The sequence below is a fragment of the Microcaecilia unicolor genome, chromosome 1 (assembly GCF_901765095.1).
Source record: "Microcaecilia unicolor chromosome 1, aMicUni1.1, whole genome shotgun sequence".
NCBI classification, from domain to species: domain Eukaryota; kingdom Metazoa; phylum Chordata; class Amphibia; order Gymnophiona; family Siphonopidae; genus Microcaecilia; species Microcaecilia unicolor.
The window spans coordinates 110,626,265-110,654,015 of NC_044031.1; the positions used below are offsets into that span (position 1 = coordinate 110,626,265).

The following is a 27,751-nucleotide window of genomic DNA, read 5'->3' on the forward strand; positions in this document are numbered from 1 at the left end:
GGTAGATATGCCTTGTCAATCAGTACTAACGGAGATAACTCTACTGCACTTATCTGCGTGCCCAGAGTTTGAACATGTGTGGGATGGGAGAAGTACTGCAATAATATAGAGAGCAGCAGTGATGAAGAAGATTTAAAGATTTAAATTATTTAAAAATCAAAAAATAAAATAATCAAAACAAAACATTTTTGTAGCACAATCGATAATAGTGGACCACACATTGAGGAAGGCTGGGGGTAGTCTATGATTAAATATGTTATAGAATAGAGGCATAAACTCACATTTGTTGACATACAGGGGTCCTTTTACTAATGTAATCCTGGTTTCACCATAAAGTTCGAGGCACCAGCCAACTTGTCAGGTCAGCATCCAAACCAGGGTCACTACAAAACTTTTGTTTCTTATTGAGCTGGGTGCAGGCCATAGGGTTTTAAAGCTACGCTTTTACTTCATTTGTGTATTAATGTGGGAGCAAATTAATTTCACCCTCTGTCCAAAGAAATTCTGTGCTCCAAGTTTTATGAAACAAATGCAAACCTTTACTGGACCGCTGCAACAGGGAGATAGCCATACTTCATAGTTTCTTGTAACAAATTAGTTTATGTATCCAAATGATTCAATTTGCTGAAGGAGGTCTTGTTGTGCCAGTTTAGGACTATTGGTAGAAATACTATTCACTAAATTAGCAGTCTCTTATAATCCTAGGGTATTTACGGCTTCACCAGTCCAATACCCATCTTTGTGGGCAGAATAATCCAAGACTCTGCTTGCAGTGCTTTTTGCAGCAAGCTGTTCCGCTGGGCTTTATCCAGCTGCTGAACCCACTTAGGACCAGACCTCCTTGTCTGTCCTCTCCTCCAAAGATGCACTTCCAGGAGCTGCTGCCTTTGCTACCGAACAGGTTCGGCTCTTCCTGTTTCTCTTCTGGGCTGGGTTTACCCTTTTCTACCCACCCAGAGCACTCCTGACACTCCAGTTAATGCTTTTATTGGCAAAACCCTCCTAATTATTCAGCTTTAGGTTATTGGGCCTATCCAGGACACCCCCTCTCCTCACGCAGCATTGTGGCAGCCAAAGACCATGTGCTCACTAATCCTATCACTTTTATAACCTACTAATAGGATTACCGTATTTCCCAGTTTACCCAGACATGTCTTTTATTTTTTAGGGCACCACGAGGGCGTCCAGGCAGGCTGGCTTGTTGTCAGGCCTCTGGTTGCCCTCCCCTTATGTACCTTAATGTGGTCTAGTGGTCTCTTTGGGACAGAAAAGAACCCCACTGTTTCTTGCCCAGTGCTGCTGCTGCTGACTGCTCGCTGCTGGCGCTGTTTCAAAAGCTGCTGAGACTTCAAGCAGTGGCCTTGCACGACTTCTGCAGAAGTTTGATCATTTTAATTTCAAAACCTATGGGTTGCTGAGCAGTTTTGCAGACTTTTTACAACTTTGAAAACAAGCATGGTTGCAGTAGTCTACTCTACAATTTGTATATTTGGGCAACATCGTCGGAGTTTATTTTGTATTGTTGTGTGTAGTGGAACATGGTGCTTGTCAATCATCCATGTTTCAAGTTTTGCTCACTTAAATATGTAGAATTAAAGGTGATAACCTTTGCAGTGAACTAACATGACAACCAAGGTCATTGCCCTGGAAGATTTTTTTTTTTTTTTTGTGGCACTACACGTGCAGGGCTGTTGATGCAGTGCTAGGGTTATCAGGACTTTGCAGGAAGTGGTTGATTATGAGGCAGAGAAACGGTACAGTTCTAGAAGAGAGGAGTGCCGCAGCTTCGAAAACATTTCAAGAGCTGTGTATTTTGTAAGAAAGTACCTTATAGAGCAGACCAGGAATCTGGGGTACAGATTGCTACAGTAGGGGAGTAGCCTAGGGTTTAGAGCATGGAGCTAAGAACCAGCAAAGCTCAGTTCAAGTTCCACTGCAGCTTCTTGTGAAAGGGGGAAGTCAGTTAACCCTCCATTGCCTAAGGAACTTCGATTATGAGCTTCCAGGGACAGATAAATTCAGAGTGTACTTGAGTATTAGGAACGGACTGACAGTGATCTGGGCCCCTGGGCAGTAAAGGTCATTGCCGCCATCCCTCCCTCCATCCATCCCAGATTTTAACTAACAAAGAATGACAGTACCGGTCAATGTTCCGACCACCCTCCGCCCTCTCCTGTGAGCAGGGGGGACAGAAGAAAACTGTCACAGAGCCAGCCACACAAGCACTTTGCACAGCTCAGCAGGTCCCGCCTCCCTCTGATGCACACATGGGGGCTGGACTGGCCAAAAGGTATGCAGAGGGCCTGTGCGGCTGGAGCCAATCGTGACAGAAAGACGCTGGGCCCCCTACAGCTCCTGGACCCTTGGGCACTGCCCGGTTGCCCATATGGTCAGTCTGTCCCTATTGAATATAACTCACCTTGAGCTACTGCTGAAAAAGGTACCAAAAACAGAGACAATCTGATTCTGTAGGAAGCTGTCTCTGCCTACAGTGGTTCCTTTGATTTTGAATAACCGCTTAGTTTGCCACAATTCATTGACTCACACAAACCACTCTTTATTCAGATGGATAATTTTGGCTGCATGAAGTTTTCTGTTCCAGACCCTGCTGCTGACCTTCTCTTTGGTGTCTGAAGTAGAGAATGACATAGGGACGAAGTTGTCCCCATCCCCACAAGCTCTGTCCCTGCCTCCGCCCCATCCCCTGGCTCCGTCCCCATCCCCATGTACTCTGTCCTCATCTGCACAAGCCTCTAGCACTTATGATTTTATATTTAAATCTTTTTTGAAAAGTATAAAAAGGAACAATATTCTGTACAACTGTGTATAAATCACAAATAGAAAACAATAGTATAACAACAAACAACTATAATACCCTCCCCCCACCCCCCCCACCCCCCCGCCACCCTCTACTGTTCCAAAACCCCAATAGGTGACTTCTAGTACCCCAAAGAATCCTAATCCACCCTGATAAAATGCCAGGGATACAAAATAGAACCCGCTGTGTATGCCCTGGGGGGGGGGGGGGGGGAGAGAAATATGCTCTATGAAGCACTGCTATGATTTTTTTTTTTAATCTGTAGATGAATAATATGCAGAGCTGCCAAGTTACCCATTCCAGGAGGGAGACTTGTTTAATACCAGTTCTGGTATTAAACATATCCCAAATGTAGTATTTGTAGTCCATGATTCTATCTATTGTAATCAGTGATGCACGTCCCATAATGCACCTGGATGATGTTGGCAGAAATCTAGGACCAGACAAAAAGTCTCCTTCCTGGAATGGGTAACTTGGCAGCTCTGAATAAGTCATCAACAATCTCAGGATTCAGTTTAGCTCTCCTGTCTTCCGCAATCCTTCCCATAATAGAAAATGGCCTCTCAGAAGACATTCTGGTAGCAGGAATACACAGGAGCCCTTGTGAAAGTTTTGCCTGTTTTGGCCAGCACTTTTGCTTGTTTTTCCAAAAAATCGAAACATCATCTTCTGCATTCGAGAATAATATGGGGACGGGGACAGTCCCTGCAGGCTCCATCCCCTTGAGCTCTACCCCCACCTCTGAAGCACTACACCCATTTATTGCAGGATTTAAAATACTTGTTGTCTCAACTGTCAACTGGATTGAAATTTCTATGTGACATTAATCATTTTTTAAAGTAATGTATTTTGGTGTGGAGGATTAGCCTAATGCAGTGGTTCCCAAAGTTTCTCAGTTCAAGGCGCCTTTAGTGTGTCAGTCATTTTTTGAAGGCACCCCTAAGTCAAAAGAAATACCTAACAGTTGCCCCCCCCCCCCAACTGCCGGCTTATTGCTACTACATCAGAGGCAAACACTATACATACGACCTTCAAAATTTTGATATTATTGATCCTAATATTAAAAGTGAGTGCAATGTGATGATGTTCATAAATATCATTTAGTCTTAAAATCATATGTATTCGGGCCCCTGTGTGGTTAAATGAGTAGTAGGCAAGGGGCTAATAACAAGGCTGAGGCCCAAGCCAGGTCATTTGAGGGATGGGGGCTTTCAAGAGAGTGAGGAAGGAGGAGAAGGGTGAAGGGTAGTGAGCAAGGAAAAAAGAGAGGAGGAGATTTTATGTGGAATTGAGGGAGAGGATAGTTGTGAGAAGTTGTGACAGGAGACCTGTGAGTGGCTTTGGCAACTTTGCAATGTGAGAAAAATACCTGGGCTTCCCTTTTCTAATCGTTTAAAGGAAAGCAGTAGAAGAACTCCAGCAGGGGAGAGAGATGCGTTAAATATGTTACACTGGTTTTTACTTTTATCTCTGAATGTCTGATACACTATCAATGCATGACTTTCTTATTAATATCTCTAAGACATCTGTGTAATCTTTTCTTTGACCTTGAATAAGTAACCAACAGCCTAAATTATTTCCATGTGCATTGGTCTTCTGATCTCTGTGGAAGGCCCAAGTCTGTCTGTCTGTGTTCAGTGATCAGCTATTCTGTCAAAGACAACTGAGAGCATTTTACAAAATCTTTTTTTTTTGACTGCCTGACTTCCTGGAAGTGTCACTTATGTTTTGTAGCAGCTCCATCTGTTTTCCCTAATCCCTGCATCCTCTGTCTCCAGAGTATTCAACACATGTGTTCTGTCCAGGTCTGCAGCACCTGCTGTGGGATTCCACTGAAAAGCACGAAGTGTCTAGAAGATTAGAGAACTGTGTGAAGGAGGTTCAGTCCCTGAGGAAACTAGTGTTCCAGATGGAGGCATGTGAAGTCACAGGGCCTGGTTTTTCCAAGTTGCAGGCTTTGCTGTTCTCTGGAACATCTCATCCTGCAGAATGTAAAAGCCGTGGTTTTGAAGATGCCTCTGGCACTCTTTTTTGACTAGGAATGACTGTAGCAAGATACAGTACAAAGAGGTCAGAGATTTGTCATGACATTTTTTAAAATCTTTGTTTTTAACTTTCTTTAACTGGTACTACACATCTGAATTGTTACTTTTTAAAGAAGTTTTTCAGTGTTTGCCTTATGGAAAGGTGTTCTGGCTTACATTATTTGTTCCTCTGTAACAATATCTGGTAACTTGAATTCTGGTCAGCTTGAGTTTGATTCTGGACCCCAGCTTTCCACTGCTCCCCCTGACCTTGAAGTTGCAGCTGCTCCAGGTCAACTCAATTGCAATTTCCTCTTTCTTCTGGAATGTGAAAAATGATTCAGCCATTGTCCTTTACTCTCTCTGATCTGTGTAGGCCTCTGCCTCTGCCCTCTGATCTGCAGGTGCCTCCCTCATGCCTGACACTGGGCAGCATTTGAAGATTTCTGATGTGTCTCTAGAGACCCAGCAATTTCAAGAAAGTCTGGAGTTTCCAGGTGAAATCCAAGGATACTGTTCAGTGTAGAGCACTTGCTAGAGACCTGCATTGGCAAAAGGCAGTTCCCAGTACTGTTGAAAAGAGAACAGATTTCTCATGCCACAAACAAAACCCCAAATCACAAAAATTTTCTCTGCTTTCTTCCTTTGGATTAGGCACCACTGTAAACATCTGCTCTAGGTTCAAGGTTTACTTGATTCGCTATACCGCCTACAACACAAGCCATCCAAGTGGTTTACAATAAAACTAATCAAATAAGATAAAAGTAGAACTCCATTAAAAACAGAAAAGGTAGAAAAAGAGGGAGAATGCTTCACTAAGGGTCCCACAGGATACAGCTACCCCCTCCCCCCATTGCAAACCCCAACATAAGCTGAAAAGGGCCGATTAAAAAAAACAAAACAAAAAAAACCCACCTCATGCTATAAAAGCTTTCTGAAATAAATGGGTTTTAAGTAGTGACATAGTGTAAGAGAAAAGGCTCCAACTTCAATTTCAAAGGGAGCCCATGCCACAGAGTAGACCCTATAACTTTAAACAATGGATTTCTGAAATATAGTCTAGGAAATCTGACAAAAAGTAGGAACAACCAACAAATGTTGAGCAGAGGAGCGAAGGATAAGAGAGGCAACATAGAGTGGAAGATGACCTGAAAGAAACGGTGGGACACCGGTTTGGAGAATGACATATATCAACGGCAAGATTTTGTACTCTAACCAAAAATGCACAAGAGGCCAGTGTTCTGACTTTGAGGAGAGTAACGTGATCAAACTTTCTTGCTCTTTTAAATAACTTAACAGCAACATCTTGTATCATTTGCAGACAGTTAATGTTGGAAGTAGATATGCCTATTAATAAAGCATTACATAGGATTGAACAAGGGAATGTATAACATGGAGGGGCATAATTGAACGGGGGCACCCATCTATAAGGGCGCCCATCTCTAGGGACGGCCCCGTAAAGAAGCGTACATGACCGTATTATCAAAACAAGATGGGCAATCATCTTTCGTTTCGATAATACAGTCGGGGATAGACAAATCTCAACATTTGGGCCGCCCTTAGAGATGGCCGAAATTGGTTTTCGCCTATAATGGAAACTAAGGGCGGCCATCTCAATACCGGTCAAATCCAAGCCATTTGGTCATGGGAGGAGCCAGCATTTGTAGTGCACTGGTCCCCCTCACATGCCAGGACACCAACCGGGCACCCTAGGGGGCACTGCAGTGGACTTCACAAATTGCTCCCAGGTGCATAGCTCCCTTACCTTGGGTGCGGAGCCCCCCAAAACCCACTACCCACAACTGTACAATACTACCATAGCCTTTAAAGGGTGAAGGGGGCACCTAGATGTGGGTACAGTGGGTTTTGGAGGGCTCCCATTTACCACCACAAGTGTAACAGGTAAGGGGGGATGGGCCTCGGTCTGCCTGCCTGAAGTTCACTGCAGTACCCACTAAAAACTGCTCCAGGGACCTGCATAGTGCTGTGATGGAGCTGGGTATGAGGCTGGCATAGAGGCCGGCAAAAAAATGTTTTGTAATTTTTTTTTTTTTGGGTGGGAGGAGGTTGGTGACCACTGGTGGAGTATGGGGAGGTGATCCCCGATTCCCTCCAGTGGTCATCTGGTCAGTTCAGGCACCTTTTCAAGGCTTGGTAGTGAACAAAAAGGGACCAAGTAAAGTCGGCCACCCTTCTTTTTTCCATTATCGGCCGAGGACGGCCATCTGTTAACCACGCCCCCGTCCCGACTTATACAGGGGCATCAACACCTCCTTTCTTCTGCTGGTCACCCTCTCTCTATACAGCCAAGCAACCTTCTAGCTATGGTTACCGCCTTGTCACACTGTTTCGTCACCTTCAGATTCTCAGATACTATCACCCCAAAATCCCTCTCCCCGTCCGTACATATCAGACTCTCACCACCTAACACATACGTCTCCCAATATGCAGCACTTTAGTGTATTTGTTACAGATGAAAGTAGAGGTGTGGTAGCCGTGTTAGTCCACTCTTAAGGTTATCAATAGAAATCAAACGAAATAAAACATGGAAAAGAAAATAAGATGATACCTTTTTTATTGGACATAACTTAATACATTTCTTGACTAGCTTTCGAAGGTTGCTCTTCGTCAGATCGGAAATAAACTACAACCCCAAAAGAATCTCCAAGAATATTGCCTCTTCCCTCAAAACACCCAGGGAGAATCTGTTACAGTACAAGGAGAAAACATCCACAGACAGAATCCCCCTTGTAGTGACATACAATCCAGAGCTGGAAAAACTGAGGAAAATCATAAGAGATCTACAACCTATACTCCAGGAGGATGAATTACTGAAAGAGATATTCCCATCCCCACCAGTACTGGCCTTCCGAAAGGCACCCAACTTAAAACACAAGCTAATCAGAAGTAAACTTCCATCACAGACTGAAAAGGAACAGAAGGGCACACTTCCCTGTAATTTATCCAGTTGCAAACTATGCCAAAATATTTCACAGGACCCCACAGTCATCCACAAAGGAAAGATATTTAACATAAAGGAATCTTTCACTTGCTCATCTTCCAATGTGGTATATATCATTCAGTGTAAAAAATGTAACAAAGGATGCTATATTGGAGAAACAGGCCAGATGCTTAAGACAAGATTCAATTTACATAGACATCACATGAACAATACTGGTACCAGTAGGGCTCCCACCCCTGTTGGTCAGCATTTTACAGGACCAGGACACTGTACCAGTGACTTCACAGTGAGAATCCTGAAAGGTAACTTTAAAACCATACAAGAACGTAAGACCTTTGAAGTCATAAGACCTTTGAAGTCAGAATGATTGAATATTTTAACACCCAACAGAAAAGACTTAACAAGGATCTGGGGTTCCTAGCCCATTATAAACCATAAAGCTGTATTTCTCTGTTGATCACCCCACCCCTCACCTATCCACACCCATCCTGTTAGAATATCAATGATATGCTTTGATGTCCCCATGCATACCTCCTACCCACCCCCATCCTCCCACCCTGTCAGACTGTCATAGTAATGCTTGAATGTTTTCACTTATATACACTGTCAGCTAGCACATTTGCTTATTTCCGATCTGACGAAGAAGGGCAACCTTCGAAAGCTAATCAAGAAATATATTAAGTTATGTCCAATAAAAAAGGTATCATCTTATTTTCTTTTCCATGTTTTATTTTGTTTGATTTCTATTGATAACCTTACAGATGAAAGAAACTTCTATGGGGGTGGGGAGGGGGATACTGGGAATAGAGAAACTTCAGGTTTGCAATGTTTTTAAGCTTTTCAAGATTAGTGTCTATGTGCTGGCATTTTTAGTGGTGCTTCTCCTTCCCTGATCCTCTTATATTGCCGCAGTATGAAGATCTGTAGGATTCAGAATTTAGATAAGTTTATTGTCACAGCAACTTAAGTGTTGCTAAAGTAATACATCAGGAGGGCAATTACCAAAGCCATTAATATAGGCAAGGGTGCCATCATCCCTTCCCCTTGTCCTATGAGAAAAAAACCATGCTGCATCAAATTTGAATGTTTGGGCCTTTACACTAACATTTCAGTCTAAAAAGATCCATCCATCCTAGTCTCCTGTGTACCTGGACAACTAATCTACCACAGCAGCAGACTGCCTTCAGCCACCTTGGTTTCAGATACCATCTGGCAGTATCTGCCACCTAGACAGGCCATCCCAGTCTTGACCAAACGTGGGCCTACCCTGAGGTGGTCTCTGTTTCTTTGTCCTCCTCTCCCCCATCCACTCTGCCTTGATCCCCACATCCCATGTCCATTGCTAGTTTTTTAGCGTCAGCCCTGTAATAATGGCCGTATAGGCTTGGGTTTCCACCATTGTGACATACATCAATCCCATTAACAAAACAGATTTAGAGTGGGCATGCAGGACGTGTGTAAGCAGTCCAGGAACCTTAGGATGGTGCACAATCCCATTAAATGCTTTATTACTCAAACATGTAGGCCATCCTCATGCCTTTCCTGCAATTTCAAAAATATATTCTGAGAACCCCACTGGCCTTTTTCTTTTCTGTTTTCCCCACCCTTTAACACTTGTTATAGCTACCCGTCCTCATAATTTGATGGGTTAAAACATTGTTAAACTGAAGAAGTGGGCTTTTTGAATACTACTCATTTTTCCTGTCAAATAGCCTGTGTGCTTCTACCTCAACAGGGAACGGAGGAGTAGCCTAATGTTAGAATCTGGTGAACTGGGATTAGTTCCCACCATGGCTCCTTATGGCCCTAGGCAAGTCACTTAACCTTCCATTGCCTCAAGTACAAAAACCTTAGATTGTGAGCCCACTAGAGACAGTTGAAGTACCTGCATGTAATAAATGTAAACTATTTTGGTTGTACCACAGAAAGGCAGTATATGACATCTATGACCCTTAACCTCTCATCATAGGTGTTTTGGGACCAGGGATAGGGCAACAATTGCAACAATATGCAAAGTTTATTATATCCAAATCATTGTTTCACTTGTAAAAAGTAACTACAAGAAAGGCAGGAGTAAGTGTCTATGGATATTGTTTCCTGAGGCAGTTTTCATAGTAGGTGTGTCTCTTAGAAAACTGAAGTGAAATCTGTGAGTGAAAGGTGCCTGCAGTGTTACGGCAATGCCGACAGGTTGAAAATTGCTCTTGAAGTGGTAAAAAGAAAAAATGTATAAAATAGTGATAACATTAAGCTAAAATGACAATAACTGGCACAAATCTCAGATTGTGAGGCTGGTGCACATTGTCCCTGGTCAGATTACCATTCTGGCCTTGTGGCAGGATACCACATTTTGGCTGCTGTTTTTCCTGTTTCCTTCAGTATTATGTTTCCTGCTCTCTCATTTGAGAAAAGTCTCTGTGCATTACATTGTACACTACTTGATGTGTTGAAGTTATTAAGATATATTAACTGCTTTTATGAAGAGATTTGCCCTTCAGGGCCCCCAGAATAACCTAATAGTGGGGTAGCGTAACCATCCTTGAGTTGTGTGGGTGAAAGGTAACTTTATTTTCAGTTCTTTGGCAGGAGAATCCTTCAGCCTCCCAGCTGCTGTATAGATAGCTGCCAATATTATCCTCTTTGCAATTTCACTTTGGCTCTTTTATTGTGCTGACTTTTAAAGAGGAAATTAATAGTTCGGTTGTGCTGCTGTTATTATTCTTGTTTTACGACTGTGCATGCTATTTTATAATCCGCATAGGGTATTCAAACCAAGAAACAAATATGCCCTTGCTTCAGCCTATCTTGGTGGGAGGTTAAAGCCTGATCTTTCCATCTTTCAAAACTCCTATGCAACTGTTTGCAGACTTGCATCCATACAGGGTGCAGTGACTTAGCTTGAGATTATATCCGCAACATTTGCACTAAGCATCCATATGCTGCTTCCTATCTTTTCATTCCCAGTAATCCGTGGCTGTCCTACCTTGTGACTGCCGTTTCCAGATGCATACAAGACTTTGATGTAAAGTTTGGGAATTAAAAAATGCTAGTAATACAGTTCTGTATTCACATTATAGTGACTGTGGTGGTTATGCACAGAAATTTCAACTGATGCTGTTTTAGTTGTAGCTCATGTTGAGCTACAGTCAGTTACACTAGGTATGCAGGACGTGGTGAAGGCGGTTAGCTTGGCAGAGTTTAAAAAGGGGTTAGACGGTTTCCTAAAGGACAAGTCCATAAACCGCTACTAAACTTCTATCAAAACATAACCTTAACCCATATATATAAGCTGACGATGTAACAATATATATCCCTTTCAAACAAGACATTAAAGAAATCTCCAGTGAAATCAACCAAAGCTTACACATCATGAACACCTGGGCAGATGCATTTCGATTGAAACTGAATGCAGAAAAAACTCAATGCCTGATACTTACCTCCCAATACAACACGAATGAATTCACCGCTATAAACACACCAAAACTAAATCTTCCAATTTCAGAAACTTTAAAAATCCTTGGAGTTACTATTGACCGCCACCTAACACTTGAAACCCACGCAAACAACACAACCAAAAAGATGTTCTACTGCATGTGGAAACTGAAAAGAATAAGACCATTCTTCCCAAGATCCGTCTTCCGCAGCCTAGTGCAATCACTCGTGCTCAGCCATCTAGACTACTGCAACTCACTATACGCAGGTTGTAAAGAACAATTACTGAGGAAACTTCAAACAGCCCAGAACACAGCAGCCAGACTCATCTTCGGAAAACCAAAATATGAAAGTGCAAAACCCTTACGAGAGAAGCTACACTGGCTCCCACTCAAGGAACACATCACTTTTAAAGTATGCACACTAGTCCACAAAATCATCCACGGTGAAGCCCCAGCCTACATGTCTGACTTAAGACCTACCACCCAGAAACGCTAAAAGATCATCCCGAACTTTCCTCAACCTCCACTTCCCTAATTGCAAAGGCATAAAATACAAAGTGCTGCACGTGTCCACCTTCTCTTATACGAGTACACAATTCTGGAACAAACTACCACGAAACCTGAAAATGATCTACGAACTGGCCGACTTCCGCAAACTATTAAAGACCCATCTCTTTGAAAAAAATTTATCGAAAGGATCAAAACACATGAAGTCCACACACACTGTTCGCAATGCATCAATACATTCTCTTCTATACTTTTATCCCCAGCAATTTTAACACATCTAAACCTTAATTTACAGGTAAAAATAGAAAATATTATACCCGAACGTTCTCTTGCTATTGCTCTGTTGCCCTATCAGTATCCGTCGTTCTTCTATTGTTCAGTTGTTCTTTTCCACTGTTTTGCTCCCCTTAACGATACTTGGACTTTGTTTTAACTTAACGCCTCACATTGTAACCATAATCATGTTGTAACAGATTGTACTTCCATTTTTACAATGTATTGTAAGCTACACTGAGCCCGCAAATAGGTGGGAAAATGTGGGATACAAATGCAATAAAATAAATAAATAAATAAATGGACTTGGGAAAAATCCACAATTCCAGGAATAACATGTATAGAATGTTTGTACGTTTGGGAAGCTTGCCAGGTGCCCTTGGCCTGGATTGGCCGCTGTCATGGACAGGATGCTGGGCTCAATGGACCCTTGGTCTTTTCCCAGTATGGCATTACTTATGTACTTATGTAGGTATTTTCCTGCCTCCAGAGGGCTTACAGTCTGTTTGAACCTGTCACAATGGAGTGGTAAGTGACTTGCCCAAGATCACAAGGAGATGCAGTGGAATTTAAACTCTGACTTCCTTTATTCTCGGGGCCTGATTTACAAATTTTACTGTGCCTGTAACATTTGCTTTAGCCTGGTTGTAATCCAATGCAGAAAGGGGTTCTACTTCGCTTTTAGTTTTTGCGGAAGCACCTACCAATAATCCTATGCAAATGTATTACACAATGAGCTCATTTGTATTAAAATGAGCATTCTGTGCTATACACAGAGATTTCCGTGCAATGCACAGAAAGGAGCACCTACCTTCAAGGTGCAAAATTTTCTGGCAGGTCTGGAGCTGTCCTTGTATGAGGGTGTAATCACTTCTGCTGGCATTGGAATGAGCTGAGGGAGGAGCAAAACAGTGTTGGAGAGCAGAGAACAGCTCCTGAATCCAGTGACAGCAAAATAGTTTAGCCCCAAATTGGCAGAAAAAAACAAGACATTCTTGCACCAGGGCAAAATCAGTTGGAGGCAGCCTGAGGCTTGGAAGCAATTACAAGTGTGGAGCAGCTAAGCCATGTTGGGATCATGCGCAGAACATGGACGCTTACTAAGAAAGTGTTCTGTGCATGTGCTAGGACGGTGCTTTCCCTACCGAGGTGCATGCAGAATTTCTGTGCATCTCATTTGCATGCAATTTCCTTGCATCGGTCGCTGTTTATAAATCGGTAAGTTCAACCACGGCTATAAATGTACTCAGTATATAATGGCAACTTTTGAGGACATATTTTACAAGTAAGTGTACAAGTGGGCAGGGGCAAAGTTACACATGTAACTTTATAGAATACTATAAGTTACCTGGATAAGCTGTGAAGAAGAGGGGGCTCCGTAACAGAGCAGCTCTTCGGTGTAAATTCAGGGCAGGGAGGCCCTTGTGAGCAAGTTCAGAGTGAGAAAAAAGGCTCTTAAGGGCACAAAAATGTGCCTGAGGCTGAGCAGTAGAGTGGCCCTTGGGAGCATGAAAAAAAGACTTTCCTGCCCTGAGTCTACTACCAAGGGCAGCTCTGCTGCTGGACTTCAGGCACCGACTGTGCCTCAGAGGCCTTCTATCTTGTTCTGAGCTTGTTCCCAGTGGCCTCTCTACCCTGAGCCTGCTCCCAAGGGCTGCTCTGCCGCTGGGCTCAGGCACCAGTTGTGCCCCCCCCCCCCCAAAGGCTTCACCCTAAGTCTGTTCCCAAGGGCCTTCATGCCCCAAGCTGGCTCCCATGGGCCCTTCTGTCACTTGGCCTCAGCCATCTACTGTGCCTTCAACGGCTTTTTTCTCGCCCTTGGATTTCAACTGGAACTTCGATGCACACACTTATGCCAGCTCCATGGCTGATAGAAAGTACATAAGTACATAAGTAATGCCATACTGGGAAAAGACCAAGGGTCCATCGAGCCCAGCATCTTGTCCACGACAGCGGCCAATCCAGGCCAAGGGCACCTGGCAAGCTTCCCAAACGTACAAACATTCTATACATGTTATTCCTGGAATTTTGGATTTTTCCAAGTCCGTTTAGTAGTGGTTTATGGACTTGTCCTTTAGGAAACCGTCCAACCCCTTTTTAAACTCTGCTAAGCTAACCGCCTTCACCACATTTTCCGGCAATGAATTCCAGAGTTTAATTACACGTTGGGTGAAGAAAACTTTTCTCCGATTTGTTTTAAATTTACTACACTGTAGTTTAATCGCATGCCCCCTAGTCCTACTATTTTTGGAAAGCGTGAACAGACGCTTCACATCCACCTGTTCCACTCCACTCATTATTTTATATACCTCTATCATGTCTCCCCTCAGCGTATACGTGCACATCTATTAATATATTTTAAAAACTTATATTCCACTCAATCCCGGTTATACTAATGTTTTATAAAGAAAATTGGATGGATCTTTTCCTTTATAGAATAGATGTGTACATATGGGTGCAGTTATAGAATTACCCTCTAAATACCACTTCCTGACCTGACATTACACCCCATACGCTGACACAAACAGTCACACCTTATAGCACCTTAAAGTTTCCTTCATAAATTAAGGCCCACATTCAAAGCGTTGTTTCCTTGTTTTGCTTAGCACTATACACCCAGGTAGTTCTAGTAATCCCTTTTCAGACAACCAAAAGGCTCTGACTGGCCTACACTATCCAATACATAATACTAATGCATTGAATATTTCAAAAATCTACCCTCTGTTCCCTTGGCAACCAGTTGTCCTCCTTTAACGCTGGTCAGATGTGCTCGTGTAATTGAATACTTGTAATCACCCATGCAGCTGTATTTTTCACAACTGATTACCCATAGGCTCATAGTTTTGCTGTGAAACTTGATTCATGTACAAGTTCACATGGGCATTTGCACCTGCTCTTTTTGCGAGTTCTTCTTCCATGGAAAATAATGTGTAGGGTTAACAATGCCATGTACCTATTTTAATTCCCTCCCAGGTCTCATGGACTGGTAACCTAATTGAAAGTGGACTGTTTTCAGATACCCAGTAAAAAGGGGTGAAATGTTCTTTTCTTGTGTAAATGTGTTTTCTACATGATTTGGATTGCTTCATGGTTTATTCAATCCCCCTAGAAGTTGTGCGAGTGAAATTTTATTCTGCGTTTTCAGTACATTCTTGTGAGACTGCTCCTTCAGTACTACAGAGGAGAAATCTATGTGCTTTTCTCTTTTCAGCAAAAAAAAAATAGGATTATTTTCTCTCATAACTAAACTAGTGGTCTCCTTTCACTACCTGGCTTAAATTAAAAACTCAAATCATGTTTTCTTTTGGCCTTTTTTAAATCCTTTGTTGGCAGAAAAAATAGCCAATGTGACCACACCTTGGCCTGTTTACTAGTTAATATTTTTGCATTTGTCATTGAGCTTATTAAAATATTTATGGCATGTAATTGATCTAAATGGATTTAGATTTTAAATTTACTGTAATTGTAGTTTCCAAACTTAGCTGAAAGCAAGCTATATTCAGGTACAGTACATAGTTACCTGTCCCAAGGCGCTTACCATCTAAGGAGCTGATGCAGAAAGCTACGGTGCACCGAAGCACACAGTTACCATGGAGTGTACATACACGTTATTGGCTGCACAGTTCAAAAAGGGGTTGAGCATGGGCATTAATGAGCATTGAAATGAGAGGTCTATAAAATAATGAGTGGAGTTCAACAGGTAGATGTGAAGCGTCTGTTTACACTTTCCAAAACTACTAGGACTAGGGGGCATGCGATGAAACTACAATGTAGTAAATTAAAAACGAATCGGAGAAACCTTTTCGTCACTCAACGTGTAATTAAATTCTGGAATTCGTTGCCAGAGAATGTGTTAAAGGTGGTTAACTTAGCGGAGTTTAAAAAAGGTTTGGACAGCTTCCTAAAGGAAAAGTCCATAGACCATTATTAAATGGATTTAGGGAAAATCCACTATTTCTGGGATAAGCAGTATAGAATGTTTTGTACTTTTTTGGGATCTTGCCAGGTATTTGTGACCTGGATTGACCACTGTTGGAAACAGGATGCTGGGCTTGATGGACCTTGGTCATTCCCAGGATGGCAATACTTATGTACTAATGTAAATATCCCTCCTCAATGCGCAGAAGGTAACGGTGGCTTTTAATGTACACACAACATGAGAAATTTTTTGCCAGGTCTGGGGAAGCGTAGAAGGGTTGTTTCAGAGGATTTAGTACCAGTTTTTGGTATTTAAATAAAGAAATTTTAGTGACCAGAAAAAATGCCTGTAACTTTGAATGATAGACAGGAGGTAACGCTCATGTGTGTATGTCCAAGCGATTTTGAAAGTGCCAGCACACATCTGTACTTGTTGCTCTACACATAAATATCAGCTTTGCAAAAATGTTATGTGCAAGAAATGTTTGCAAGGCTAATATCTATATGCTGAACAGGTGCAGATCTGTGGCACTTTTGTTCAGACCTGCGCACAGTGAGCTACCCTCTCCACAGAGCCTTGTGTTCATGTGTCTGATCATCTCCCCCCAATTAGTGAACAAGTTCTGTGCTCTTGAACTTGGACTTGATGGACAACATGATGGAGATGCTCAGTGGCAAAGGAGATAAATAATGAATAAATGTCTTTGTGTTAGGCGAACAGTTCTAAAGTGAGTGGTGAAGAATAGAGTAGGAGGGTGGAGAGAAGGGGTTTTTGGATGGATAAGGTGAAGTGTGAGGAGGAATAGATGGGTAAAGTGCTCTTATATTGAAATGTATTTTATTGATTTTTACCTGCTCATTGTGTGGTGTACTTAGATTGTGAGCCTACTAGGATCAAATAAAGTACCTGTATGTAATATATAAATTGCTTTGGTTGTACCACAGAAGGGCAGTATATGAAATGCATGACTCATACCCACACTATAATGGACCCTGTGAATGTCAGAGGATGCTGTAAAAACCTAGCTAGGTGTTGATGTAAACTCCAATGATTCATCACATGGTGTGGTTTACTATGAGAGCAAAGAAAAAAGGGGATATACACTGGGGTCAGGGTCCTGGACTTGCAAGTGTATAAGATTTGTAAAAATGAAGAAGGACTTCAGGGTTTGGGGTTGTCATATTTTATCAAACGATATCTGGCTCTGATTAGAGGTAGGTGAGGAAGAGCCATTAGTTTTGGCTAGATTTAATGTGTGTCTGCTGAGTAGTATGTTATAACTGTTTATTGCCGATATAAATCCTAATAAATTAAAAAAATAAATAAATTGAATGTGAATTCCTTTAAGTCTGTCATACTTTGGCTGTCTAGGTTATCCAAACTATTGGTGACGAGAACCTCTTCTGGGGTTATATGTAGACCCATGTGAGAGAGTAGGTAGTCTAGGGGTCCTTACTATCTATGGAGTTACAAGTTGCCTTAATGATTTGACATTCATTTATGTGGCTGAGGCAAATACGCAATTAATGTCCATATTTTGAAAATGATGACTTGGCTACCATCATTCATTTCTTTATTCCTATACTAGTAAAAAAGCCCCGTTTCTGATGCAAATGAAACGGGGGCTAGCAAGGTTTTCTTCAGAGTGTGCATGTGGGAGTGTGTGTGTCCCTGCCCTCTGCCCTCTCCCCCTCCCCCTCCCCCCTCCGAGTCCAGTCCTTCAGTGTTAAGTTTCCTGCTGTTCTGTGTTTGTGTTACAGAGAAATTGAGGGCATCTCTCTCCCCTCCCCCCTCTGAGTCCTTCACTGTTACAGAGACAGGGATTTCGTGTTGTGCTGTTTTCCTTCACTCATGGGGAAACCGGATATCTCTGGCGCTTCACACTTCCAGCTGGAGGCTTCATTAGAACGTTGGTGGTGCCTTTTATATATAGAGATGAGTAGACAACTATAACTTTTGTCAAGGCCTCTTAAAGTGTAATATCCTTAAAGCTTTAATTTCCAAGAAGTGTAACCTCCACGTACCAGCACACACTCCTAAAGTCTCTTTCTTTTCTGAAATCTGCTTTATTGAATAAATGTAGCTGATTTACTCACAGTTAGTAGATTCTCAGAAGTTACTGCCTCAAGGCAAAGGACTTCTTAGTTCTGAAAGCTGTGGAGGTGGAAATTTGAAAAGAAAGAAGTTTTATGGCGTTGCCATCTAAGCACCGCTAAGTTTTATTTTGTCATGTTTATCAATCTCCTGTTGCTCTATCTAATCTGACTAAATGTTACACAAGTACATAAGTATTGCCATATTAGGACAGACCAAAGGTCCAACAGTGGCCAATCCAGGTCACAAATACTTGGCAAGATCCCAAAAAAGTACAAAACATTTTATACTGCTTATCTCAGAAATAGTGGAATTTTCCCAAGTCCAATTTAATAGTGGTCTATGAACTTTTCATTTAGGAAGCCGTCCAAACCTTTTAAAAACTCTGCTAAGCTAACCGTCTTTACCACATTCTCCGGCAACGAATTCCAGAGTTTAATTACACATTGAGCGAAGAAAGATTTTCTCTGATTTGTTTTTAATTTACTATTTTGTAGCTTCATCGCATGCCCCCTAGTCCTAGTATTTTTGGAAAGCATAAATAGACGCTTCATATCTACCTGTTCAACTCCACTCATTATTTTATAGACCTCTATCATATCTCCCCTCAGCTTTTCTCCAAGCTGAAGAGCCCTAGCTGCTTTAGCCTTTCCTCATAGGGAAGTCATCCCATCCCCTTAATCATTTTCGTTGCCCTTCTCTGCACCTTTTCTAATTCCACTATATCTTGTTTGAGATGCGGCGACCAGAATTGAACACAATATTCGAGGTGCGGTCGCACCATGGAGAGATACAAACGCATTATTATGTCCTCATTTTTTTTTGTTACATTTGTACCCCGCGCTTTCCCACTCATGGCAGGCTCAATGCGGCTTACATGGGGCAATGGAGGGTTAAGTGACTTGCCCAGAGTCACAAGGAGCTGCCTGTGCCTGAGGTGGGAATTGAACTCAGTTCCTCAGTTCCCCAGGACCAAAGTCCACCACCCTAACCACTAGGCCACTCCTCCATTCCTTTCCAAATAATACCTAACTTTCTATTTGCTTTCTTAGCCACAGCAGCACACTGAGTAGAAGGTTTCAACGTATCATCAATGACGACACCTAGATCCCTTTCTTGGTCTGTGACTCCTAACGTGGAACCTTGCATGACGTAGCTATAATTCGGGTTCCTCTTTCCCACATGCATCACTTTGCACTTGCTCACATTAAATGTCATCTGCAATTTGGACGCCCAGTCTCCCAGTCTCGTAAGGTCCTCTTGTAATTTTTCACAATCCTCCCGCGATTTAACGACTTTGAATAACTTTGTGTCATAAGCAAATTTAATTACCTCACTAGTTACTCCCATCTCTAGGTCATTTATAAATATGTTTAAAAGTAGCGGTCCAAGCACAGACCCCTGGGGAACCCCACTAACTACCCTTCTCCATTGAGAATACTGACCATTTAACCCTACTCTCTGTTTTCTATCTTTTAACCAGTTTTTAATCCACAATAGAACACTACCTCCTATCCCATGACACTCCAATTTCCTCTAGAGTCTTTCATGAGGTACTTTGTCAAATGCCTTCTGAAAATCCAGATACACAATATCAACCAGCTCACCTTTACCCACAGGTTTGTTCACCCCTTCAAAGAAATGTAGTAGATTGGTGAGGCAAGATTTCCCTTCACTAAATCCATGTTGACTTTGTCTCATTAATCCATGCTTTTGAATATGTTCTGTAATTTTATTTTTTATAATAGTCTCTACCATTTTGCCTGGCACTGACTTCAGACTCACCGGTCTATAATTTCCCGGATCTCCTCTGGAACCTTTTTTAAAAATTGTCGTTACATTGGCCACCCTTCAATCTTCCGTTACCACGCTCGATTTTAAGGATAAATTACATATTACTAACAATAGCTCCGCAAGTTCATTTTTCAATTCTATCAGTACTCTAGGATGAATTCCATCCGGTCCAGGAGACTTGCTACTCTTCAGTTTGTAGAACTGCATTACATCCTCCAGGTTTATAGAGAATTCATTCAGTTTCTACGACTCATCAGCTTTGAATACCATTTCTGGCACCGGTATTCCCACCACTGTTCACTCCTCTGCTATTTATTAAGATGTTTTAATATGTGTTATGTTGACACTGAAAGTAGCATACTATGTTGTAGTGTGTACTGTTATATGAATGTTACTGTTTGAATCACACATTGCCTATATCCAAGTTATTCTTCCCGTACACCGCCTTGGGTTAGTTTCTTTAAAAAAAACGGTAAATAAAACAATAAATAAAATAAATTAACCTTTTCAACAAGACAGTGATTGTTAGGACAGAGCAAAGCCACAATGGAGTGTCTCAGCAAGAAGAAAGGTCTGGGCTTTGGCCCACTCAAGGACATTCACTGAGTCCAATAGAAAATTTATAGCAGAACTTGAAGATTATAGTCCTCAGACAATCCCCAGACTACCTGAAAGAGTTTTTGCCATTCTTCTTGGGAGAATAGCTCAAGCTGCACTAACTGTCTGTACAAAATTGGTAGATACCTCTCCTAAACATTTCATAGTTGTTACTACTATAGAAGGGACTTTCACCAAGTATTGAGTGCAGGGATGGGAAGACTTATGCAATCAAGACTTTGGCTGCTGCTTCTTAATTACTTTTTGATATTTTTGTAAATTGTTCTTTCACCTTGAAAGTAAAAAGTATGTTGCATGGATCAGCTAAACCACTACTTCAGTGCATTTTGTTCAGTATTTTTTAGTCAGCAGAATAAGAAAAATATACAAGGGTGTGAAGACTTTTACAAGGCACTGTAAAACATTCTCAGGTTGTTGGAATATAGTGCAATGAAACAAAAAGTTGATTCCATGTGTGAAAATCATTTATTTTTTTTCCCCCTGTAGATTAATGAACTGAGCCATGTTCAGATCCCAATTATGTTGATGCCAGATGATTTCAAAGCTTATTCCAAGATAAAGGTGGACAATCACCTTTTTAACAAGTAAGTACAGATTTGTCTTAAATTCCTGTGTTTTTAGCTTTGCCTGTCATGCAGTGCTATGAACAATGTTGATTTCCAGCAGGAAAAAGTTGTTGTGCTTATTAAATTAATTCTCTGTTTGGTTTCACTATTTGTTGTTATCCTGTTGGCTCCTTGGTATATCATTTTCTTTGACAATGTCCATTCAAATCTGTTCCCATCTTCACATGTATACATAAAGAATCACATTGTCATGGAGTTAGGTAAGGGGGAGCCAATAAATAAGATTATGTAAGCATAGAATCAAAACAATAACAGTTAACCTTCTTTAGTGACAGTCCCTCACATAAGTGGAGGAGTGGCCTAGTGGTTAGGGTGGTGGACTTTGGTCCTGGGGAACTGAGTTTGATTCCCAGCCCAGGCAGCTCCTTGTGACTCTGGGCAAGTCACTTAACCCTCCATTGCCTGCTGCATTGAGCCTGCCATGAGTGGGAAAAAGTGCGGGGTAAAAATAAAAAAAATATATATATAAATTTATGTACACTGTTTCCTGGCTTAAGTAAAAAGAACAGATAGTCAAACTAGTTTTGATGGTTATTCCAACTTGCCTTTGTCTTCAAAGATTTTTTTTTTTTTTTAGTTTGTCATGTTCACCACTTGTGAGATAAGTCAGTGATGATTGGCATCCAGGAGTACTGCTAGGAGAGGAAGAGGCAAATCAGGCACATTCCCTTTCCATACATCAGCGTTCTATATTCTGATGTGCAACTACTCAACATACCTATTGAATCAGATCTACCCACAGCCTCAAGTAAACTGACTGCCTGTCTAACTGCAACTCAGGAATGGGCAAACAATTGCAGACTCTGCCTGAACCCAAGCAAAACAGAGATTCTTTGGGTACCTAACAGAAGTGGACAAATGCCTGACTTCAAAATAGCTTTTGCAAAGTATGAACTCCCCCCCCCCCCCCCCCCCCCATTAAATCACAGGTCAGGAATCTCGGGATACTTCTAGACTCATCACTCACCCTGATCCCACAAATTCAAACAACCTTTAAAAATTGTTTCCATCACCTGTGGCAGCTACGAAATCTCTCTCCATATATTGATGAGTCTGACCACAGTGGCCAATGCCATGATCCAGCAGAGAGGGAGGGAGCAAAGTACAAACAAATGTCCAAATAGCAAAACAGAAAGTACCAGGAGCCTTAAAATAGGGACATAAATCCTTTAATCATATGTGTTGGTGAAACAATCCTTGGATGGACCTGACATGGGCCATGTTTCGGCGCTTAGCGCCTGCGTCAGGGGTCTACATTAGACAGAAAAACATTGATTAAAAAGAAAATTATGTGTATACATATATATATATATATATACACATACATACACATATGCCATGATAACATCACAAGACCACTGTAATGCCCTGTACACTGCGTGCGTCTGGTAGCGCTATACAAATGTTAATAATAACTAATTCAGAACGTTGCAGCATGACTGATAGAAAGCTGTAAGTGGCATGACTACATCACACCCTTCATGCAAAAACTATACTGGCTACCAGTACTTTACAGGGCTAAATTTAAAACACTGATTTTCAAAGTCCTCAGCCAAAATAGGCCAGAGTACTTAAAGAATAAGTTAGCCCTCTACACAGCTTTGAGTAGCCCCACACTTTGGAATTTACTCCCAGAGGGACTACTTCTAACTCACGACTACCTCTACTTCAGGAAGCAAGTGAAAGCCTGGCTCTTCTCCCAAGCCTTGATACATAGGGTGACTGACTATATACCCATTCTGCACCTGGACTAGCTTACTACTCACACTGTAGCTTAGACCAGTTGCTTATATCTTGACTGACTGTACAAAGAATTGTCTATAGCCAATTTAAAATTTGGCTGACATTGCAGTGGCATAGCAAGGAGGGCTGCCACCCGGGGCAGTTCGCCGTTGCACCCTCCCCCCCCCCCAGGGTGCAGCACGATGACACCCCCCCTCAGCGCATCAACACCCCCCCCCCCGACCCAGTGCCTACCCTCCTCAGCTCCCTCCAACCAGCTCCCGCACCCTACCTTTAAAGAAATTTCGGAAGCCGTGGATGTAAAAGAAGCATGGATCCTCATCGGGCCTTCCCTCACGCTGTCTGTCCTGCCCTTGCGGAAATAGGAAGTTGCATCAGCAGAGGGCGGTACAGACAGCGTGAGGGAAGGCCCGATGAGGATTCACGCTTCTTTTACATGCAGGCGTGAGGCGCTGCGCCTCGCCTCTCCACGGCTTCCGAAATTTCTTTAAAGGTAGAATGCGGGAGCCGGAGGGAGCTGAGGAGGTTAGGCACTGGTCGGGGGGGTGTTGATTCGCCGAGGGGGGGGTGTCATCGTGCTGCACCGGGGGAGGGGGGAGCTGGCAGGGAGCACCCCCCCTGAGCTGACACCCGGAGTGGACCGCCCCTCTCGCCCCCCCCTTGCTACGCCACTGTGACATTGACTATGAACAACCTAGTTACTGGACCCAAATATATATATATATAAAAAAAAAGTAAAGTAAACTTCAACTGCCAAGGAGGGGCTACAACTCCTCACTTCCTACTTTGGCTACTATCATAGGTTCCAATAAAGAAAACCCAGAACCCAAGAGCAATAGAAAACAACTCCACAAAGGAGGAAAAACTATTGCTTCCCCCAAAAACAAAAGGTCACACGGTAACTTATTTCAATAGTGGATCATACATGTAAGGCCACAAATAATATCTTAAACTTGAGTTAATACTACTGTGCACATAGAAACAAAAAAGGCTTATCTGTAGAGCCACATTCAACAGTCTTTAGAGAGATTCTATCTTCAGCTCCAAGTTATCCAATAATTGTGTCTCAGTGTAGAAAAAATCCCTGACAGGGGCCCCCTTTGTTTTGTGATGCTGCGTCAGTGGTTGGAGAAAGGGACAGGCAGACAGTTCCTGTGCATGGACTTGAAGATAAGTACAGGTATTCTCTTGATTACTAAGAGGTAGATGCACTAAACGTTTTTCATCGTTAAATGAGCCCTTAGGGAAGAATTTCCTATCCTTTCCATGCACTTAAGCCTATTTTCCGACGACAGTAGCAGCTAACGAAAACGGAATGGAGATGAGCAATTAGTGTGAAAACCCCATTGAAACGACATGCACTAACCTTTTCCGATTGCCTTTACGCAGGAAAAAGGCAGGAAAACTAACGAGAGGTCTGGACCTCTCGTTAGGACAGCTCCGTGGCAGGAAAAAGTGTTAAGTGAAAAAAATAAACAAACTTTGAGCCAATCCCAGCGCATTAGCAGAGCTAAAAGCGCTGTGATTGGTCCAAAGGACCTCAGAAAACACATAAAAAAATAAAAATAAAAAAAGGATCGGGAGGGGGCAAGGGCGCTCATCAGGAGCGTCCTGTACGGACGGCCTTGCCCCCCCCCCCCCCGCTGCTCCCCACTTTCCGCCGCTCCCCCCACCCCGAAAAAGCAAACTTCTAGAAGCCCCTGCCCCCCTCCCTTCCTCACTACTCTCTCACCTCAGCTCCGCCTCCCGACATCCTCCGTCCGTGCCCCGCCCCCTTTTGGGGTCGTCGCCGCCATTCCCCTCCTCCATCGGGCCCCCCTTCCTCTTACCGGGCCCGTGCAGCGCCTCTCTCCTCTGTCCGAAGGCGCTGCACGGGCAAGAAGAAAGCTGAATCAGCTGATGCCTGCCTTCGCCTAGCTTCGATAGAGCGTCTTTCTCCTCCTGGGCCCGCCCCTGTCTGACGTCAGTAACCTACGTAGGTTACTGACGTCAGACAGGGGCGGGCCCAGGAGGAGAAAGACGCTCTATCGAAGCTAGGCGAAGGCAGGCATCAGCTGATTCAGCTTTCTTCTTGCCCGTGCAGCGCCTTCGGAGGAGAGAGGCGCTGCACGGGCCCGGTAAGAGGAAGGGGGGCCCGATGGAGGAGGGGAATGGCGGCGACGACCCCAAAAGGGGGCGGGGCACGGACGGAGGATGTCGGGAGGCGGAGCTGAGGTGAGAGAGTAGTGAGGAAGGGAGGGGGGCAGGGGCTTCTAGAATTTTGCTTTTTCGGGGTGGGGGGAGCGGCGGAAAGTGGGGAGCAGCGGGGGGGGGGGCAAGGCCGTCTGTACAGGACGCTCCTGATGAGCGCCCTTGCCCCCTCCCGACCCTTTTTTTTTATTTTTGTTTTTATTTGGGAGCCATGTGCTTGCGATTTGACTGTGTTTTGACTGTTTGTGGCATGCGCAGAGCAGCTAACATAACGCTTGGCTGCTCTGCGCATGATTTGGGGGCCGATTAACGATGTGTATTGTGATTCTTTGATACATTGTACGTTTCACTACCGATCTCAGCATGTGTGACTTTTTTTTTTGGTGCATTTTTCGTTATTTTAAAATCGTTAGGGACTTTAACGATTTAGATTTTTTTACGTTTGGTTGCTGCATCTGCCTCTAAGTGATTGAATTGGATTCTTCCAAGGCTGTGTATTTCTGTTTTGGGGTGGGGTAAGGAAAGAGGTGGAAAGCTGCTTAATTCTTACTTTCCTTTCTAGGTGACTGTTCAGGGTGTGAACTGATTATTCAAGTGGCTTCTACCTGGCAGCCTGATACCATTTATTCCCCTGCTCTAATGCATTGTAATCACTAGCTCTCTCTACAGCAATTTATACTGCCCCTCAAGGTCTTTATAATTAAATTATAGGGTGTTTCATCCTTTAGCATGAGCAAAACAGCTGGTAAATAAGAAATCCTTTAATTCGGTTGTTGAGTTAAAAGGGTTCACTGTAAATGGTTGATGTAGATGACATTAAAGGTATTTTTGGTCTGCAGATGCAGGCTTTTGTGTGTGTGTGTGAATCGCTCTTTAGTACCTGCCACTTACAATGGAAGTTGCAAAGGAGCAACAATGAGCGAGGACAATTAATACAGCATTTAGGTTTAGCATTCGGTAATGGTACAACAAACTCTGTTTTTCCACGCTTCACGCCTTCCCCTACGGAGTGGAGGAGTAGCCTAGTGGTTAGTGCAGTGGACTTTGATCCTGGGGAACTGAGTTCTATTACCACTGCAGCTCCTTGTGACTCTGGGCAAGTCACTTAACCCTCCATTGCCCCTGGTACAAAATAAGTACCTGAATATATGTAAACTGCTTTGAATGTAGTTGCAAAAACCTCAGAAAGGTGCTATATCAAGTCCCATTTCCCTTTCCCTATTTGAGATTCTACATGGAATGTTGAGATTCTGTTGCTACTATTGGAGATTCTACATGGATTGTTGAGATTCTGTTGCTACTATTGGAGATTCTATATGGATTGTTGAGATTCTGTTGCTACTATTGGAGATTCTACATGGAATGTTGCTATTCCACTAGCAACATTCCATGTAGAAGCCTGCCCTTGCAGATAGCAACGCGGCTGCGCAGGCTTTTGTTTCTGTGAGTCTGACGTCGTGCACGATGTCAGACTCACAGAAACAGAAGCCTGCGCAGCCACGTTGCTGATCTGCAAGGGCAGGCTTCTACATGGACTGTTGCTAGTGGAGGAGTAGCTTAGTGGTTAGTGCAGTGGACTTTGATGCTGGGGAACTGAGTTCGATTCCCACTTCAGGCACAGGCAGCTCCTTGTGACTCTGGGCAAGTCACTTAACCCTCCATTGCCCCTGGTACAAAATAAGTACCTGAATATATGTAAACTGCTGTGAATGTAGTTGCAAAAAAATCTCAGAAAGGCAGTTTATCAAGACCCATTTCCCTTTCCCTCTAACATGTTAGTGACACTGGCTGAGCCTCCCTACACCAATTATAATGAATCCACTTGCATCTTAGCAAGAAACATTTTTGCCATTTCTCTAGTTCAGACGAGGTATATCGTAGAGGGCCACTAAGGGGGTATTCTTTATAGATCGTTTAAAGATAGCAGCAGGATGATGTGCACTAAGTGCAAATTGTATATCGGCAGTTGTGCGCATATTTGCTGTTACACTAGTATTCTATAAGTCCAGAGTTGCATGCCTAATTGTAGGCATGGGCACTTGTTTGCCAGCTCAAAGGCTCGTATAAATGCGCACACCTAACAAGCTGCTCATGTAAGTGCTAGTGACCCGCCCACGCCCCTCCCACAGCCACACACCCCTTGCAGTAGGTTTTGCAGGCACAATTTGTAGAATACCGGCTAAGGGCAGTTGCACAGGTAACTGCCAATTAACACCGATTTAGCCAATAATTGATAGTAGCAAATTATTAAATGAAGTTATGTGTGCAACCGACAGCATTCTGTAACTTGCATGCACAGCTTTGCATGCTCAGACATAAAACTGTGTGTGCACATTTATAGAATTAAGGGTTATAATGGCAGTTCTATTACTGTTTGCCTATGATTAGGTACCCAGAAGGCATATGGTGTAGGAGCCTGTTCTCTAAAGGAGCATAAGCAGTGGCAGCCCTACCATTAGGCCAACTGAGCCGAGAGTCTCAGGTGGAACTGTCCAGGAGCAGCATTCTCCCCTTCCCTCCTTAACCCTCTCCCCCATGTTTACCTTATTTTTTTCATTTCCAAAAGGCGGCAGTGGCAGCAGCAGGGATTCCCATAGGCTGCTCTACTGCCGGCAATGGCCTCTTCTCCCTACTGCGGTCCACCTCTTGACGTAAGTCCCTGTTCCCTCGGATGCGGGATGCAGTAAAGTGAAGATGCTGGTGCTGGTGGCACTGAGACAGGGCAGCCTATGGGAAATCGCTGCCGCTG

General features: G+C 43.0%; 1 protein-coding gene across 1 annotated transcript in view; it reads left to right on the forward strand.

Moving 5' to 3' along the window:
- Positions 1 to 27,751, forward strand: part of PIP4K2A (phosphatidylinositol-5-phosphate 4-kinase type 2 alpha) — a 497,878-nt gene that overhangs the window by 253,590 nt on the left and 216,537 nt on the right. Inside the window, exon 2 of the mRNA XM_030199347.1 lies at positions 20,930 to 21,027. Within this exon, the coding sequence (XP_030055207.1) occupies positions 20,930 to 21,027 (98 nt within the window). The remainder of the gene's footprint in view (positions 1 to 20,929; positions 21,028 to 27,751) is intronic.